Source organism: Thamnophis sirtalis, unplaced genomic scaffold (assembly GCF_051295495.1).
Source record: "Thamnophis sirtalis isolate CommonGarterSnake01/CBP01778 unplaced genomic scaffold, rThaSir2_p1.2 scaffold_10, whole genome shotgun sequence".
In the NCBI taxonomy this organism is placed as follows: Eukaryota; Metazoa; Chordata; class Lepidosauria; order Squamata; family Natricidae; genus Thamnophis; species Thamnophis sirtalis.
The window spans coordinates 38,723,055-38,742,544 of record NW_028261390.1 but is presented as its reverse complement, the minus strand read 5'-3'; the positions used below and the strand labels follow the sequence as shown (position 1 = coordinate 38,742,544).

Sequence of the window (19,490 nt, the reverse complement as noted above, 5' to 3'; positions counted from 1 at the left end):
AGGACACTAACCTGGTTACCACGTATGCAGTGGCAAAGTTCTGTGCTGCTGCAATGTCCATAAGAAAAAAATTGGCTACAGTATAGTACCATCTTGTACCAATTATCTGGACATATCTTCAACAATCTTTGGACCATAATGTTATTATCCACTTTTAATGTAAATACTTTTAATTATATTTTAATGTTAGTATTTTTAATATAGTGTAAAGACAAATGTACATTGCTGGTCTTTGACCATAATAAAGATCTTACTTACTTACTTACTTACTGCTGCTGGCCCTCCAAGGCAGCATTGTGGGCTGCACCATGTTCTTCCTCTCCCACGCCTCCGCTGCTGAATCAGGCTGCTGCTGGTGCTCTTGCGGCTGCTGCTGCATTGGGGCCAGTGGGAGGAAGGCCTGTTGCCACCACCGATGATGACGACACCTCCCTCTGGTGCCGCCCCAGCTGGGTTGAGGAGGAGAAGAGGAGGAGGCGGCCGCCGCCCCGGACCAGGCTTCCCTCAATGGTGGTGGTGAGAGAAGGCGGCCAGTGTCGCCTGAGGAGCAGGAGGAGGAGGAGGAGGAGGAAGGAGCCACCCCTGGCGACGCGGCTATGAGGCAGCCCCCGCTGGCCGCAGGCTCATCCAGAGATGGTGCCTCTGCTGCAGCCACTTCACAGGGCACCCAGCGGCTGCCCCAGCCCCGCTGCGCCTCAGGCTGACACTGTGGCCACCGCCCTGTTGGAGCCATCTTGGCGAGGCCATAGCTGGCTTGCTGTGAGGGGGGTTGGAGAGCACACACAGCCGGCCGGGCTGAGGAGACACTCCACCTCCACCTCCTCTGGAGCTCCGCTGGCTGGGCGGGGGGAGGCTGTCTTAAGGGTGGGGGCCCAGGGATGGCGCAAGCACCACCCCGCTGCAGACAGCAAAGGCCCAGCAGGAGGGGAGGGGAGAGAGGGGAGGGGAGGCCAAAGGGCTTCACCTCCCCTTGGCGGAAATGGCTGGAGCTCGTTGGAGGAGGGGCAGAAAGGGGAAAGGGTGCGGCCACAGCCCAGCCACACATATAAAGGGACTGTCGGGATGAAGCTGGAGAGAGGCCAAACTGTTCCAAATATACTATACTCACGAAATGAACGCTATGGTAAACGACACAGCTCAATTCCAATGCAATGTCACATGAAATAATTAAATCAAAATGAAAATAAATCCAAATCTATGAAAATTCTATATAGATAGATAGATAGATAGATAGATAGATAGATAGATAGATAGATGAGAGAGAAAGAGAGAGAGAGGGAGAGAGAAGGCGTGTCAAACTCAATTTCGTTGATGGCAGCATCAGGGTTGTGTTTAACCTTGGGGGGCTGGGGTAGGTATGGCCAGAGAGGGTATGGGCAGCTCAATGTCACTCATGTCAAGAGTGCCTGTGGTGGCCCAAGTGCTCCACCAGCAAAAACAGACTCCTGAGCTCCGTTTTTGGCCATGTATGGCCCTCCTAATATCCGTTTTTGCTGGCAGAAGGACTGCGGCTCAGTCCTTCGCTGTTTCCAGGGCAAGCCTGAGGGTGAGATCTAAGCACCCCATGGGCCGAGCCATCTCGGGGGTCTTGAGCTTGACACCCCTGATATAAAGGGACTTCCAACAAATGCTCGAAATGCAATCAAATTCCAGGTGTATTTTATCATATAACTTAATAAGTATTCTTAATTACTGTATTAGATAAATATAATAATGGTAATGCACAGAATATTTAAATAAAATATTAAGGAAATCTGAAGCCTTTCTTCTAGATAGTATAGACAAATTTATTGAAAAACAGTTTGGGATGTTGTTTCTCTACATGGTAACTCTAGAGTGCGAGGATTGTTTATGCTAAGGATTAGAAGGAAAAGGAATGCCGACGGATAGAGAGTGGACTTTAAAATTATTGAATTAGCAGAGATTGTGAAATTAATTACATTGATTAGGGACAATGGGTTAGACAAGTTTGTAAAAGATTGGAAGCTATTTGTGGACTTTCTGCATGTTAAATACAACACAATACAAATACAACAATATAGGTTAATAGAGGGATTTATTTTGAAGATGAGGGTTAATAACCATTGGGTTAATATAAGATATATAATATTGGTTAAATATAATAATGACAATGCATAAAATATTTAAAATACAATATTTAGGTCATCTGAAGCCTGCCCAATGGTAAAATTAATCTCTCTCTCTCACATACACACATACACAGGTAAAACTAATCTTTAAATCCCAAGCTGTTTTTCAGTCGATTTGTCTATATTATGTATAAGAAAAGCTTCAGTTTCCTTAAACATGTATTTTAAATATTTTCTGCATTGTCATTATATTTATCTAATATAATTTAGCATACTTTCAAGACATTTAAAATACACCTGGAATTTGATTACATTTCCAGCACTTGTTAGAAGTCCCTCTATACATTTTCACCAATCCAGAATCAAATACCAGCAAAACATCATTTTATAAAGGTGTTCTTTTAAATTGTAATTCAAAATAAATTTTAAACCATTGGTCCATATGTTCTCCCTTTGGTCTAACATTATGTTATAACATTTTTTGTCCATTTTATCATACAGTGTTTCATCTTCCAGATTTATGTTAAATAACATTTTATAAACTTTAGCAATCAGGTGGGCATCTCCAGAACGTAAATTCATATTCTATTCAGATTTGTCTCCTGCAAAAGTGAATACTGGTGTTTTTATTAAGTTTTAATCTTTTAGAAATTCTCTAATAATGAATGGAGTCGACCATCAATTTATAGGCAACAATTTTTGATAACTTAAAGAACAGGGGTTCTTTTAACATATTCTTTGCTGTTGCACATTTTTTATTGGCAGAAAGAATTTTTTTCCATTAACAAAGATTTATAGACCTACTCAGAGTGAAAGATACAAAAAAAATAATTTTAATTCTTGAACCAGTTATAAGTTTATTACTGCATGCTAGCTAAATAATAGAAGATAGTGGTGGGAGGGAGCTCCATAAATGTTTTGGTTTTTTGCTTCTAAAACCTAGTTGAAAACTCTTTGACCAGAACTTGCTGCATCAGTACACTATGAGGCATAATTGGCTCTATATTTTCTTATTTAGTGGTAGTTTCCTTTTATCACTTCTCTGTGGATAGAGAATCTTACCTCAAGAGCCTTTTCAACTGCCACTCTTGGAAGATCCACCGCTTGTAACTTTTTGCTTTCATGGGTCTTTACAAGCTCAGAGCCCTCCTAGCTTAAAACAGTAGTATCGTTCTGCTTATAAAGACTGATGGAACATTACCACCTCTTAAGGAGCAACATACTGTATATGCTTCTACACAAGAGTCTAAGGAGGAATGTTATGCTCCAAAGTGGAATGTTATTTTTAAATTCCTTTGGACAATGAAAGGCAGGAAACGCTTATCACATTCATAGATAACAAAATCCTGAACAGGATAGCTAAGATTAAAGGAAACAGAAAATGACATACATATTTCATTATGTGTAATAAAATTTAACAACATTTCAAAATAACAAAATAACAAAAACATTGAGCCAACACAGATAAGAGGATTAGGTATTATAAAAAGAGGAGTATAACTACTTATGTGGTGGTAGTTTTTCTAAATACATTTAAGAAGACATTTAGCCATTTAAGTAACTAATAATTTCATGTGTGTTCCTGTTTGTATGGCCCCTTCCAAATACATGAGAAGGTGGATGAAGAATTATATGGAAGTTAATGCTATTTATTCTTATTGATATTGATTTGATTAAATTAAAGATATAACTTGGGTTAATTTGGCTGAAGTTTTTTTTCTTCCGTTCATAAATAATCTATCTAGACATTACAATCCTGCATCTTTACACGTGAAAAAGCCAAATGCTTCACAAATATTTATTTTACTAGCATTTGCATTTATTTAGATATTTAATTTGCTGATGCTTCCTGATTTTGTTTATTTATTTATTGAGCTTGACGTTTCAAAGTCAGAAATATGAAATTTCTTCAGGAACCAGGGGCCACAGGTGTCAACTACATTGAAAAGAAAATGATCAATCTGGTGTCACACTAACAGAGGTCTTGGCCTTTCATACTTTTGTCATATCAGTCCAAATATGTAAATCACAAAAATTGGGTCATGATGTTGCCATACTTTGGTCAACTGCTCCATGGATGCCTATGCCACTGATTGAATACATTTGATACCTTCTCAAAATTATGTATCCTTCCACTAATTTTGTCCAAGGCAACTACAAATAAATGTTATTAATATTTTACACAACACACACACACACACACACACACACTGCAAAGGACAGTTGAAAAAATGAAATCCTGGGCTTTAATAGTATAAAAGAACACCAGGGGGAGCTCTTTGCCTGCTATTGAGTTGCTGAGCACCAAATCCTGTGCATTCATGTCTGCAAAGAAGTTGAAAACCAATGAAACTTTATTTCTATCTAGCTTACAATTGCTGATTTGACTGTGTTTTTCTAAATAAAAAGTCCCATTCCAGAAAATAGCAACCAGATTGCTCTCATTCTATTATTGTCCCACTTGTTTAAAAAAAAAAGTCCCAATAAACTGGAAGGAAGAAGGAAACTGCAAGGGGGAAAAAAAGAACAATTTTCATGTGGGGAATTATAACAGTGAATCATTTATCAGAAGATTCTGGGCCAATTCTGCCTGTTATCATCTCCTGTGATGTATGTTGTGGCTGCTGACTGTACTCCTAACAGACTCTGTCAGACTGATGCCAATTCTCTCTCCCCTTCAATTCACGTTAGGGTTCCTTTGAAAATTTACTCCACAACAGCATTTTTTTATTTAATAAGTTTATTTATTCTTATTCTTGTAAAGCTAATCCTCAAGTCCAGTATATTTTCCATTTTTTATTTTTATTTTTGCCCTCTAAACTTTAACACACACACACACACACACCTACCTTATTTCAATTATAATTGTAAAAATACTTGTAGTTTCCAAAAATGGTGGAGAAGTGTGAACACCCACACAATAATATTGGTCACCAACTTCACTAAACAATGATCAACAACCCATCTGGAAATTTATACATGATTTCCTGATACTCTTCCATATCTATGTTTGGTTGAAGTCCAGTCTTTTAGCTCATTTGTATTCTCTGCTTTCAGTTGAGCTCAACTTCATAAATCACAAAGTAATAAGAGAGACAGTATATGAACCAGCTAAAGGAGGATTTTTAGTCAGATTGGTTTGGTAGAGAGTTCATGTACGCTTAAATCTTTCCTCATGAAACAAAGGGATTTAAACGTGCAGCTTTCTTATCAGCTGCTTTGGAGCAGTAGTAGCCACACCAGAGTTGGGGGAACAACAGTACTGACCCCATGCCTTCCCTTCCCTACTAAAGGAGCAATCAAGGCTGCTCTTTACCTGCTATCTCCCCACAGAGCATGGTGGAAATTCCTGCCATTCATTAAAGCTAGTTCTGTCCTTAGGGGTCAAATGACAATCAAAAGAGCAGGTGCATTTTAAAACATTTATTTATTCTACTCTCCCACTGAGTGGCACTGTGGGAAAGAGGGAGTGCTCAAATGCCACCAGCAGCTGTTCTTTGGCATCACACCTGCTGTTGGGCCACCCACTTGAAGGCACAGCGACCAAAGCATCATCCATCCTCTCTCTTCACTTGTGTGGATCCTGGCCTCCCAACACACATTTCACCTCCTGAGCAGAAGAATGTGGGAGAATAGGCTGTGAAGAGTATGAGCCACCAAAGAAGCTTTTGAAGATTGCCTGATGTCTTCTTCTTTACCGGCCCTTACCTGGAAAAAACCAAACTGCAGCACCTCATAAGAAAGAAGATAGTCTTTATTACTAACGGTTCCTTGCCCAGATTTTAGAGGGAACTATAGCCATTGCCTTCTGATTTTTCTTTTTTTAACTGGACCTGCTGGGAACTGTGAATAACTGGAGACCTCTCCACCAAAGGCAGGACGCACCACTTTCTCTCCCTCCCTAAAGCACTGGTCCTCGTCCTCAGCAAAAAAAAAGGAAAAAAAAAAGACGAACAGAAGGGTATGCACGGAATGGATGATGGGAACTGAAATCCTACATCTCTGGAACCAACAGTTTAGGCAAAACATGTTATTGCTGCGCAAGAAAGCAATTTCGGCCGAACTTTTTATTCTCGCGCGGGTCCTGCGAGGTCTTTTAAAGCAACCCACCCTCTTCCAACGGAGAGGAAATAGTTAAAGTTAAATTCGCGTCGCCCCTTCCCAGACATGCTTGCTTAATAATCCCTTTCGGACTTATTGTTGATTACCGTCATTCAAAGTGGATTTAGCCCATCCCCCATCCTTTCCTTTCTCTCACCCTCTGCACAAAGCTGACATCTAAGCAGGGACGCGGACAGACTCCCCAGCTTCCCGGCCCCGCTTCTGCCAAAAAAAGAAAAAAAAAAAGGAAAAAAAGCCTAGCAGACCAGATTTCTCTGTCCCCGCATCGTGCCCACACCACCCCCGACTGCCAATTTCTTTGATTGACACCCTTGTAGAGCCATTGGGGCTCAGGTAAAAAAAAGGGGGAGAGCTTTTCGAAGGCAGGCGATGAAGAGGCGGAGACTCGATTTACTCCGACTCAATGAAAAGAAAGGTGGGCGGGGTGGGAGATGACAGACCAATTGGAGGCGGAGATGAAGATAGCGCGCGGACCCGCAGGGGGAGGGGGGCAGTCGCCTCTGAAAGTAAAGAGGGAAGAGCTGAATGAGTGCCGTACAAAGTTTCTGCCTGTCTCGCTGCTGTGCGGTTTGTGCGGGCAGGAGGCTCCCCCCGCCCCTCCTTTCTTTTCTTCCCGCGGAATCAAATAGCTCCTCCGAGGGTCCGAGGGGGCTCGCGACGCCGGAACGAGAGGGTGCGTTTAATGTCTTCCAAGGCAAACCTTCGGAATTACAAAAGTGGGCAACTGATTTTAACAGAGTAAAGGACCGGTTGCTTCCCTTCCCCGCTTCATGCTTCCTTTCTGTCTGGCTCTCTCACATCCCTGCCCTTCACTTTCTTTCTTTCCTTCCTTCCTTCTTTTTTCACACTCTCCCCCCACCCCCGCCCAGAAAACGCTGAGCTCAGCGAATTTGCAAAAGTGGCTCGCTGTCAGAGCCCAGCCTGGACCCGAGCGGGTGCGCCGAAGGAGGGACGGAGGAGGAGCGGCTCGCTTTAGCCGAGGGCGAGAACTTTTGTTTAACAATGCCCGGCAGCAGCCTGGACTGCCCCAAAGTCTTCCGGCGGCGGCGGCCACTCAAGCTTCGGCAGGACGGGGCAAGAGAAAAGAAAGCGAAGGAGCAAGCGGCAGCGGCAGCGGCAGCCCGTAAGTGAAGGAGGAACTGTTTCTTTTCCCCTTTGGAAGGCGCTTTCAGTTGCCCGCCAGCAAAGCCGGGAGGCAGGAGGGAACTCCGCTCAAATACTCTCCCACTCACCGGGCGTTTTGTGGAAGGGAACCGTCTCCCCGTCCTTTTGCACCGACCTCGGGGGCCTGCGGAGGGTTGTCGGGCATGCAAACGTTCCCCGCCCGCACAAGTAGCTTGAGGAGGGGAACTGGGATCCGCCTGCCTCTCATTAGGAGGCAGCGGCGGCGGCGGCTCCTGGACCCTCCGCCGACTCTTCGCCTTGTGCTGATCTTCGTATGCAGCGGAGAGAGAGAGGGCGAGAGATGCCCGCGGTGGCGGAGGCGTTGACAGCCCTTCTCTTCCACCTGAGCGCTCCTGGTAATGTGGATTGACGTTGCTTGCCCGACGCTCGCTGGACTTTCCGCCTTGCTGGGTTGGCTTGCTGACCTGGATTGTGGCTGTTAGACGGATTTGCTTCACTTTCCCACGTTGCCCCTCACCTGCACCATGGGCTGCTGGGGGGCGGGCAGCGCCTCTTCTACTTTGCTCCCCTGCCTTGTGATCTTCCTGCTGCTGCCGCTTCGTGCCTCCACTGAGCCCAGGCAGCTTTTCAAGGTGTTGGAAGAGCAGCCACCAGGTACGTGGATAGGTTCCATTGTCACCCGTCGGGGCTTCACCTATCGCTTAAGTGAGCACCATGCTCTTTTCTCCATCAATGCTACATCGGGAGATCTCCACACACTTGCCACTATTGACCGTGAGAGCCTGACCAATGATGTAATGGACCTTGTGGTGCTTTCTAGCCAGCCGACATACCCGAGTGAAGTGCGCATCGTGGTGCTTGACCTCAACGACAATGCACCTGTCTTCCCAGATCCTTCTATTGTGGTGACTTTCAAGGAGGACACAGGTAGCGGCCGACAGCTTATCTTGGACACAGCTACTGATGCAGACAGTGGGACCAATGGGGTAGACCACAGCTCTTACCGCATTGTGGATGGCAATGAAGAGGGCAGATTCCGACTTAACATCACTCTTAATCCTAGTGGAGAGGGGGCCTTCCTGCACTTGGTCTCTCGTGGTGGGCTGGATAGGGAAGCTACTTCTGCCTATCAGCTTCTGGTGCAGGTAGATGACAAAGGGGAACCTCAGAGACATGGATTCCTACAAGTCAATGTCACTGTTCAGGATATCAATGACAACCCACCTGTTTTTAGCCAGACTCTCTACCAAGCTCGAGTGCCTGAGGATGCACCAGTTGGGGCCAGTATTCTTCAGGTGACGGCAGCAGATGCTGATGAGGGCACCAATGCTGACATCCAGTATCATCTGGAAAGGGCAGAGAGTACTGGAGGAGATGGAAGTGGGATACTTCCTTTTGAGGTGGACCCTGAAAGTGGGGTCATCCGTATCCGGGAGGTTCTGGACTATGAATCTCAACGGCAGTACTCACTAACAGTTCAGGCTATTGACCATGGAGTACCAGCTTTAAATGGCCGTGCTGAAGCGCTAATCCACCTGCTTGATGTGAATGATAATGAGCCAAGGGTCAAATTTCGCTATTTCCCAGCCACTTCTCGTTTTGCCTCTGTAGATGAGAATGCAGCCCCTGGCACAGTTGTGGCATTGCTGACTGTGAGTGATGCTGATTCACCAGCAGCTAATGGGAATATTTCTGTATCCATCTTGGGTGGGAATGAACAGCGCCATTTTGAGGTCCAGAGCAGCAAAGTACCCAATCTCAGTCTTATCAAAGTGGCAGCTGCTCTTGACCGAGAACGCATTCCCACTTATAATCTCACCGTGGCTGTGATGGACAACTTTGGAAGTTCTCCTCCATCACCTGATTCAATCCCTTCTTCTCTGAGTCCAGATGGAGCTTCTCCTGCCCCAGTGAGCCGCTCTTCTGTGGCCAGCCTTGTCATCTTTGTCAACGATATCAATGATCACCCACCTGTTTTTGGGCAGTCAGTATATCAAGTCAATATTAGTGAGGAAGTACCACCAGGCAGCTATGTACAGGGCTTAAGTGCTACAGATCATGATTCTGGTCTTAATGCCAACCTGAAGTACAGCATAGTTTCTGGAAATGAGTTGGGTTGGTTTTGTATTAGTGAACACAGTGGCCTAGTTACTACTAAGAGTGTTGATACTGTCATGACTACATCTCTGCTAGGTATCTCTGGTCAAGGCATGGCAGCATCTGGTGGGCTGGACCGGGAAATAGTTTCACAGGTGGTGCTGAACATTAGTGCCCGTGATCAGGGTGTGCAACCTAAAATTTCCTTTGCAAAACTCGTAGTGAATATCCTGGATGTTAATGATGAAAGGCCTCAATTTAGTAAGCCAGATGGATATCATGTTTCAATAGCAGAGAATACACCTCCGGGAACTGAGTTGCTAGTCCTCACTGCTGTAGATGGTGACTTGGGTGACAATGGGACTGTGAGATTTGTCTTGCAAGAGAGCGAAATTGGGGGAAATTCAGGTGGTTTTCCAATAGTTAGCTGGGGAGCCTTTTGCTTGGATCCTGTTTCAGGTAGACTTAGCACAATCTCACAGTTAGACAGGGAAGAACAAGAACACTACTCACTGCACGTCCTGGCCACTGATCTGGGCAATCCTGCTCTCTCTTCAGTGGCTCTGGTCAATGTGAGCTTGCTTGATGTGAATGATAACAGCCCCTTATTCTACCCTATCCAGTATTTTGCTCACGTCCAAGAAAATGAACCTGCAGGCAGCTATGTTGTCACTGTGTCTGCTAGTGATCCAGATCTTGGACTCAATGGCAGACTTAGGTATAGTATTTCAGCAGGAGATACTTCCAGGTTTCAAATTCATAGTCAGACAGGGGTCATCACCACAAAAACCACCCTAGACAGAGAGGAAAAAACTGCTTACCAATTACAAGTAGTAGCCAGTGATAGTGGCAATTTGCAGTCACAGAATGAGGCCATAGTTACAGTCACTGTTTTGGACACTCAGGATAACCCCCCAATATTCACCCAGGAAATCTATAGCTTTGTGGTGTTTGAAAATGTTGCTCTGGGTTACCATGTTGGCAGTGTTTCTGCCCATACTATGGATCTCAACATCAACATCACATATCTGATCACTACAGGTGACCAAAAGGGTATGTTTGAAATTAACAAAATGACTGGCTTGATCACAACTGCTAGTATTATTGACAGGGAAGAGCAAGCATTTTACCACCTGAAAGTCGTGGCCAGTGGTGGAACAATAACTGGAGATGCTCTGGTTAATATAACAGTTAGAGATTTAAATGACAATTCACCCCACTTTCTTCATGCAGTAGAAAGTGTGAATGTGGTTGAAAATTGGAATACGGGGCATACCATTTTCCAAGCCAAAGCTGTTGACCCCGATGAAGGTGCAAATGGCATGGTTGCTTACAGCCTGAAGCAAAATCCTAAAAATCTGTTTAGTATTGATGAACAAAGTGGTGCTATCAGTTTGACAGGGCTTCTTGATGTAAATGATGGGTCTTATCAAGTGGACATTATGGCCTCTGATTTGGGAGTTCCAGAACGTTCCTCTAGTTTCATTTTAACTGTCTTTGTTCATGATGTAAATGACAATCCACCAGTATTTGACCAGCTTTCTTATGAAGTCATTATTTCTGAACTGGAGTCTGTGAATTCCAGATTTTTTAGTGTGCATGCTTCTGACAAGGATTCAGGTACAAATGGTGAAATAGCTTACAACATAATTGAAGGAAATACAGGAGATGCTTTTGGCATATTTCCAGATGGCCAGCTGTACATAAAAAGTGAACTAGACCGTGAAGTTCAGGACAGATACACACTTCTGGTTGAGGCTTCTGACAGAGCAGTAGAACCACTCAGTGCCATGGTAAATGTTACTGTTATTCTGCAAGATGTAAATGACAATAGACCACTGTTTAACAGCACCAATTATGTTTTTTATTATGAAGAGGAACAGAAAGGTGAATCCTTTGTAGGTAAAATAAGTGCTGTGGACAAAGATTGTGGATCTAATGGAGAAGTCAGATATTTGTTTGAACACATGCAGCCTGATTTTGAATTGAATGCTCTAAGTGGGGAAATAACAAGTACTCATCAGTTGGACAGAGAATCCCTGATGAGACAAAGGGGAGCTGCTGTATTTACACTTACTGTTATTGCAGTAGATCAAGGGTTGCCAAAGCCTTTAAGAGATCAGGCAATAGTGCAGGTATACTTGAAGGACATAAATGATAATGCACCAAAGTTTTTGAAAGAACTGTACCAAGCAACAATATCAGAATTAGCCCCAAACCTAACACAAGTTTTAAGAGTTTCTGCTTCAGATGTCGATGAAGGTAATAATGGACTAATCCACTATTCTATAATTGAAGGAAATGAAGAAAACCAGTTTGCGATAGATACTGGCACTGGCCAGGTGACTTTAATTGGGAAATTGGACCATGAAGCTATTGCATTTTACTCACTTACTATCCAAGCAGTGGATTCTGGGACAGTTCCCCTTAGCTCCCTTTCCATGCTGAACATCAATGTGTTGGATGAAAATGACAACAGTCCTTCATTCCCTAAAACTGTTTTATTTGTTGATATCTTGGAAAACATGAGAATTGGTGAACTTGTAACTTCAGCCACTGCTACAGACTCAGATTCAGGTGACAATGCTGACCTTAATTATAGTATTATAGGAACGAATAATCATGGAACATTTAGCATCAGTCCTAATACAGCCAGTATTTTCCTTTCAAAAAAGTTGGATTTTGAAACACAGTCATTGTATAAACTAAACATAACAGCAAAAGACAAAGGGAGGCCTCCTCGGTCTTCTACTATGTCAGTTGTAATATATGTCAGGGATTATAATGACAACCCACCCGTGTTTCCAGCTGGAGACATATTTAAGTCTATTGTTGAAAACATTCCTATTGGGACCTTGGTCATTTCTGTAGTGGCACATGATCCTGATGCAGATATTAATGGGCAGTTGGCATATACAATCATCCAGCAGATGCCAAGGGGAAACCATTTCCGTATAGATGAAGTCAAAGGGACAATATATACAAGTGCTGAAATAGACCGTGAATTTGCTAATCTTTTTGAATTAACAGTCAAAGCCATGGATCAGGCTGTGCCTATCGAATCTAGAAGATTTGCTTTGAAGAATGTGACAGTTCTTATAACTGACCAAAATGACAATGTTCCAACTTTTGTATCACCAAATGCTCTGGCTGTAGAACCTTCTGTTGTAATAGGTACAGTCCTAACTACAATTGTGGCTGCCGATCCTGATGAAGGAGCAAATGGGGAGGTTGAATATGAAATAATTAATGGGGTCACAGACATATTTATTCTGGATCGCTACAGCGGAGAACTGAGAGTGTCATCAGCTTTAGTGTCATCCCAGCTTATGTACAGCTTCATCATTTCAGCCACAGACCTTGGCCCTGAGAGAAGAAAATCAACCACTGAGATGACTGTAATTCTACAAGGACTTGATGGTCCTATTTTCACTCAACCAAAATATATTACCATTTTAAAAGAAGGCGAACCTATTGGGACAAATGTGCTATCCATTGAAGCAGCTAGTCCTGGAGGGCCAGAAACTGTAGTGGAATATTTCATTGTATCAGTTCGTTGTGAGGACAAAAAGTTTGGCCGCCTCTTTACTATTGGCCGCCACACTGGGGTGATTCAGACTGCTGCTGTTTTGGACAGAGAGCAGGGAGCACGCCTGTATCTGGTGGATGTTTATGCCATTGAAAAATCTGCAGCTTCCCCTCGGACCCAGAAAGCTGAGGTAAAGATTTTTGCTTATTTCATTATTTTTCTTTCCTGTCCTTGTCCTCTCTCTTTCCGTATGGCTTTTAATCTCCAAAATACGACATTGATGTTTATTTTTTCTTATCATCTTAAACTGTCATTGTGTGCAGTGTTTATTAATACTAATTTTCTCTGAATTCATTGTGACTTCTGAATAAACACTTTCAATCTTGGAAGTGTTATTTTCTTTAGAATTAGCAAGGTATTGTCACACTTTAGAAGTAATTTGTGGAATGCAATATGAGCAAAGATTTTTCTGCATAATTAGTACTTGCCCTAAATATTTTGCTAGATTTGAAATAAAGGATAGGATTTGAATATTTTTGTGTTTGACCAACTCATTTAAGCAATAAATATGAAGTGTAAGGCTTTTTTCCCTATTTTATTTCTATTGTCCTGCAATTTGCATTACCTGTTTTATACCTGATATTTCAAAGTGTAGGCAAAGTGCAATTAGAGGAAAGAATTTTTGCTTTAGGGTTGATATCAGCTTAATATATATATGTGTGTGTGTGTGTGTGTGTGTGTGTGTGTGTGTGTGTGTGTGTGTGTGTGTGTATTGCTTGGTGTAACACACTGTGACATTTCTTCTTAATCATTTTACAATAATACAGTGTTGGATGAGACCCAGGGAAACTTAGCTGGTTCTTCCAAATGAGTTTCCCTTCACCATTCTTTCCAGTTTCTATTTCTCTAGCCTTGCCAATATTCAGCTTTATAAAAACATACAGAGAGGACGAGAGTTACAGAAGCCAAATGGTGAATAGCAGAATGATTTTTTTTTTACTCCCGTATTCAGGCTACATGGATTCCAAAACATTACAAGGACATTATTGCTATTATTATTGTTGTTTCAAAATGTTGTATTAAGTTCCTAATAGGCAATTTGTATCATGCATATATTTGTTTACATGACTTTCCTAAGCTAGAACCTGCTTTGTCTGTTGGGGAAAATACAATGCCAGCTAAGGTGGGGGCTTTCTTTTTCCGCTTGACATTGTTTGAGCCCTCATTTCTGCATAGTATTCTGGCTTGTGTTTTTGCTCACAAAAACTTGGAACACTCAGTTAGCAGGGGATGCCGGAAGTGGAGAGTGACTCATTGGCTTCTGTTATGGTGTAAAGAACTTGAGCTCTGAACTCAAACAGAATTGAGTTCTGTATAAAAATTGCAGCCAAGAAATAATACCTTAAGCATATAGTCTCACTTAATTAAGTGATCACGTGAAATTCACCTCCTCATAAACATACTTTATTTTGGATTGTAAAAATGCTGTATTTTAAATTGAAGTAAGTAAATTGAAATAGCATACTTGCTATTATCTGCAGTAATTTCATACCAGTTATGACATTATTCTTGATTAACTATTTGAAGCTGCAGAATTCTGATATACGTTGCTTGATTAACTCATATAACAGAATTATTTACACTGTGGTAGGCCTGAACTACATTTTTCCTTTGCCTAGTATATGCTTGGTTTTTTTCCCTCCCAGATGTGTCATTGAAGTCACCAGAAATCAAGTCTGATTCTAAGGAGATTTTATATAGTTCATGTTGAATTAAAGCAATTCAATTTGTCCTTAAAGGCTTATTTATTTTATAATTTTATTAAAAATCAATGCATTTTTAACCGAATAGTAATATAACTATTGTTACTGGAAGGAGTCTTACCATGTTTTATATATTCAATGAATACTACTGTATAATATTATAAAAAAGGATGTCACCAACTGGTTTCTTTATCCCCGAGTTTAGTCCAAGGCAGCTAAAGCAAAATAAACTTTAAATTTCAGCATGGGTTGTAATTTTACATCCATTCATATTAGCTTGGTCCCATTGAACTTAATGGTGTTTAACATTTCATAGAACTATATGGAATTATTAATTTGTTTTCCTATTTGAATTTTAATGAAATTATATGATTGTATAGCAAATAGTTCATTAAGTGAGGCTTCAGAAATATTTGAGAAATTCCTGTGAAAACAGTACATTATTGCAAGGAAAAAAGATTTGAGCAAAATAATTACATTATTTGTACAGTATTTTATATTGTAACAGTAAAAACACAGTTGTATAGGAAAAATGAATTTATTGTATATGCCCAAATCTAATATTTGTTATTAGTGCTAGACTGTGCTTACTTTATATTGGCAGTGATGCTTTTGTAGAACAAAGTTCTATTGACTTGCATGCTTGCATACTTGCATTAACTTGCATAGCATAGAATTCCAAACCCTAATAATATATTAAATGGATAAAGGTGCCACTTTAAAACTGACATATAACAAGAGGGAGCTCATATAGGTTTTTATTTCATTTTTTATTTTCTGACTTTTTCTAATATAGCAATAGCAGTTGCACCTAGACTTATATATCACTTCATAGCCCCCTCTAAGCAGTTTTATAGAGTCAGCGTATTGTCTCCAACAATCTGGGTCCTCATTTTACCGACCTTGGGAGGATGGAAGACTTAGGCCAGAGGTGGTTTTCATCAGCTTCTGACTAATTCAGGAGAACCGGTAGTGGAAATTTTGAGTAGTTCGGAGAACCGGTAAATACCACTTCTGACTGGCCCCGCCCCATCTATTCTCTGCATCCCAAGTTCCAGCTGATTGGGAGGGAATGGGGATTTTTCAGTATCCTTCCCCTGGTGTGGGGTCAGAATGGATATTTTACAGTATCCTTTTCCTGCCATGGCCAACAAGCCACGGCTACCAAGCCACACCATGCCTGCCACATCATACCCAGCAAGCCATGCCCACAGAACTGGTAGTAAAAATTTTTTTAAATACACCACTGGCTTAGGCCTCACAGAATTAAATTCCTGGAATGAGCAGTGAGTTAGCCTGTGATATTGCATTCTAACCACTGCAACACCACGGCTTTTATATGCCTAAATGTGCTGATTCTATAAATTTTGCACAAATTATTACAAAGGAATGTCATTTTCCCATGCCATATCTAACAACTATCATCTCCCCTATCTTCTGTCTACCTTTGCAAATTTATACACTTAATAATTGTTTCATTGTTAGCTATTTCAATTAATATTTTTGTAGCAACAAAAAGTCTTTATAACACTTGATGTTCTGTCAGTAATAAAACTAGCAGTTCTTAACCCCAAAAAGTCTTTGTTTGACTTTTCATGTTTTGAAATTAGAGTACAATTTAGAAAGATATTTAACTTTCAAAAAACTGGTTCCAATATTATGATAAAAGAGAAACTGCCTGATACTAATTTTAGGTAAATGGCAGTATCAGTAGCTTTTTTTGAACATCTTCACAGTAAGGTGTACAGTATGAAAAAAGAAAAGAAAAGACCCACCCATTGTTGCTGCTGGAGCCACTGGTTCCTGGATTACACATGGTACTAACACTGCTGATGCACCTATACTTAATGAGAAAAGAATGTTTCACAATAGATTATAAATTAGGAAAGAGATATGAAGACCTATATCAGTCGTTGATTGGGAAATATTTGATCAAGAATTTTTTAAGATGTCCCAGGAAAAAGCATGCAATTTTAGAATCTCTGTTAGGGTTAGGATTTCATGCATGGTTTGGTTCCCAAGATCTGTGTGCTTTAGGATAAAGGGTCAAATAATCATTTATTTTCAGTTGGGCAAGGATTTAGGATTTTTGCCTTAAAATTCGTTTTTTAAAAGCAGGGGAACCATATAGTAACAGGATTGACTTGAAAGATTCTACAATAGAAAACTTTATGTTTCCTGATGAAATAGGCACAGTAACATGTATGCAAGAATTTTTTCTTGTGCATTTTCCATCCCAAATCCATTTAGAATAATTCTTCTACAATTTTATTTAGGCAAGCATTTATTAACTGGAATTGATTGTTGTACTATCTTTATTTTAACAAGATACATTTTTGATGATGTTTTAAATAAACACTTGGCCATAATATTAAGTTGTAGAAACATTTTGGTTAAACTCATCTGAAGAAAGCTTATCTCATTTAGGAATTTCAAAGTTATCTTTAGCTGCTTACACAGTAGAAGTGTTAGGTTTGTTTAGCAAGGTGTATTGGAGCATCCTTCTTTTTTCACACAATTGAATGTTTTGTTAATTTCCCACATATTTTATTGTAATTATTAGGCAAAGATAAATATAGAACAATTACTTAAGTGATATGTGCTTTCATTGATTTTGAAATGTAAGTATCAGCATAAGACATTTCTCTCTCTCCCTTTCCCTCTTTCTCTCTCTCCTTCCCTCTCCCTCTTTCTCCCCCTCTCTATCTCCCTCCCTCCCTCCCTGCCTCTCCCCCCCCCCTGCCCAGATATTTTCTATTTGGAATAGAAAATGAATGCTACATTTAGAAGAAGTCATGGAATCTATTCATGAACAACTGAATAAAATTTAATTGTGTAAAACTGAATATACTATGTAGAGTTACCATATCTGGACTGCAAAAATCTGGATGATCACTATATTTATTGTGTCAATTTTTGTACCCCGTCTTTGTGGTAACTTTAGTCTTGAGATATGCCCCTGTAAAGGCATGTGTAATTTAGTTACATAAAACTTACTGGTCTAACTTTACAGTGTGTACAATTAAATATTTATTATGATGGTCTAGGAGATTCATTAAAATGATTGAATTTTAAAAAGTCCTCTGCAATAATTAACACAGATGTTTTTCTTGGAGTTTTCATATAACAATTTAGATACCCCGTTGATCTGTCTGTTTCTCCATTTTATTTCCTCCACTGGTGTTTCTGTAATCCATCATGAAGCCTCATGCTGTGTGAATGAGAAAAGAAATATTTCCACCACAGGTGGACCAGATTGCCTTCACTTCTCAATTGTTTATTGGCTTCCTCCCTTCGGTTTATATCTGGATTGGTTTCTACTGGGTCCTAGGCATAGGACAGTCTTTCCTTCCAAGGTCAACAAAAAGCATTTCATTCCTAGTAGCATCACTTAGTGCCAATACTTTAGAACTTTTTAAAGTTAACTTCAATAAGGGGAAGGAAAGTAATATAGCAAAGACTAGCATATTTGGGGAATATTAATAGCAGTTCAATAAGATAAAAGCATGATTCCTTTACTTAGTTCAATGGGATTTAATCCTACACAATATAGGCTCCATTCACCTGTAAATTGCAACATGTGTTCATTTTTTCATGAAATTGTCAGATTCTCAACAACTGAATTACAGTTTGACTTTAGCAGGATTTTTTCTCAGATTATGGAGCCTTAGGTTTAGTATCTTTCCCAATTCATAGTTCAAAGTGAAAACTTCATATTTCTGATTAGTGAGAAGCAACAAATTAACTTATTTGCATACTTTCTGGGTGACTTAGTTTTCCTTTCAGTTTTTCCTTTTATACTGCTGAGATGCCCAGAATCCAATCATAGCAATATCATAGGGAAGATATTACTAGACATTGTTATTTTGGACTATCATATTGAGAGGACTCATTTACTTTCTCCAATTATATGATAAAACCTATGAAAATTAATCCATACAGTAAGATAGAGGTAAGGTGAAAAGGTTTTTTTTTTTAAAAAAAATTAGCGTTTTGATTGAAATTTTTGAGTTTTATATGGTTCTTAAGGATATTTTGTCAAACATGAGAAAGTTTGGTATGTTAGAGATTTTCAAAACTTCCTTTGTTTGAAGTTTCCGTTATCTTAGTTGGAAGCCAGATAGTGTCCACCTAAGGTTTTCTGATCTGTGCTGCAAAATCAAATATTCCACTAGATGGCAGCAAAGTGGTACAGAACCTCCAAAGTCTGCCGCCATCTAGTTTTCTTTTGTATTTTAAAAAACATAGATATGTTAGTTCTAGTCCATCTTTCATCCTTAGATGGAAAAAAGGGCTAATAACATTAATAAAATAGGATCTTTTTAAATTAGATTGGAAATCCATATATAATTTCTTTTTCCTTTATCGTGGCCCCATGTGTTGGTGTGTGTGTGTGTGTGTGTGTGTGTGTGTGTGTGTGTGTGAGAGAGAGAGAGAGAGAGAGAGAGAGAGAGAGAGAGAGAGAGAGAGAGAGAGAGAGAGAGAGAGAGAGAGAGTTTGTATGTGTAATGTGATTGAAGTCTGTACAAATATATTTGTGTGTTTAAATAAATCTCTAAGGAGAAAAAAGGCAGTTTATAGGAGTGAAGAGGCAAGATAATTAAAGGTTGTTATTTATAGCAGGAAAATAGGTTATATCAACTAAAGTTCATCAGAAAAATAATGTAAGTTTTCAATGACATGTTTTACGGGAGAAAAAAGAACATTTTGAAATGACAGACGTCTTTTTTCAATTATAGACTGTTTTCATTTTTGTAAAAAGGC

At 40.4% G+C, this 19,490-nt stretch overlaps 1 protein-coding gene across 1 annotated transcript in view; it reads left to right on the top strand.

Moving 5' to 3' along the window:
- Positions 1-7,861: 7,861 nt before the first annotated feature.
- FAT4 (FAT atypical cadherin 4) overlaps positions 7,862-19,490 on the top strand; it is a 137,735-nt gene continuing 126,106 nt past the window's right edge. Inside the window, exon 1 of the mRNA XM_014055687.2 lies at positions 7,862-13,153. Within this exon, the coding sequence (XP_013911162.2) occupies positions 7,862-13,153 (5,292 nt within the window). The remainder of the gene's footprint in view (positions 13,154-19,490) is intronic.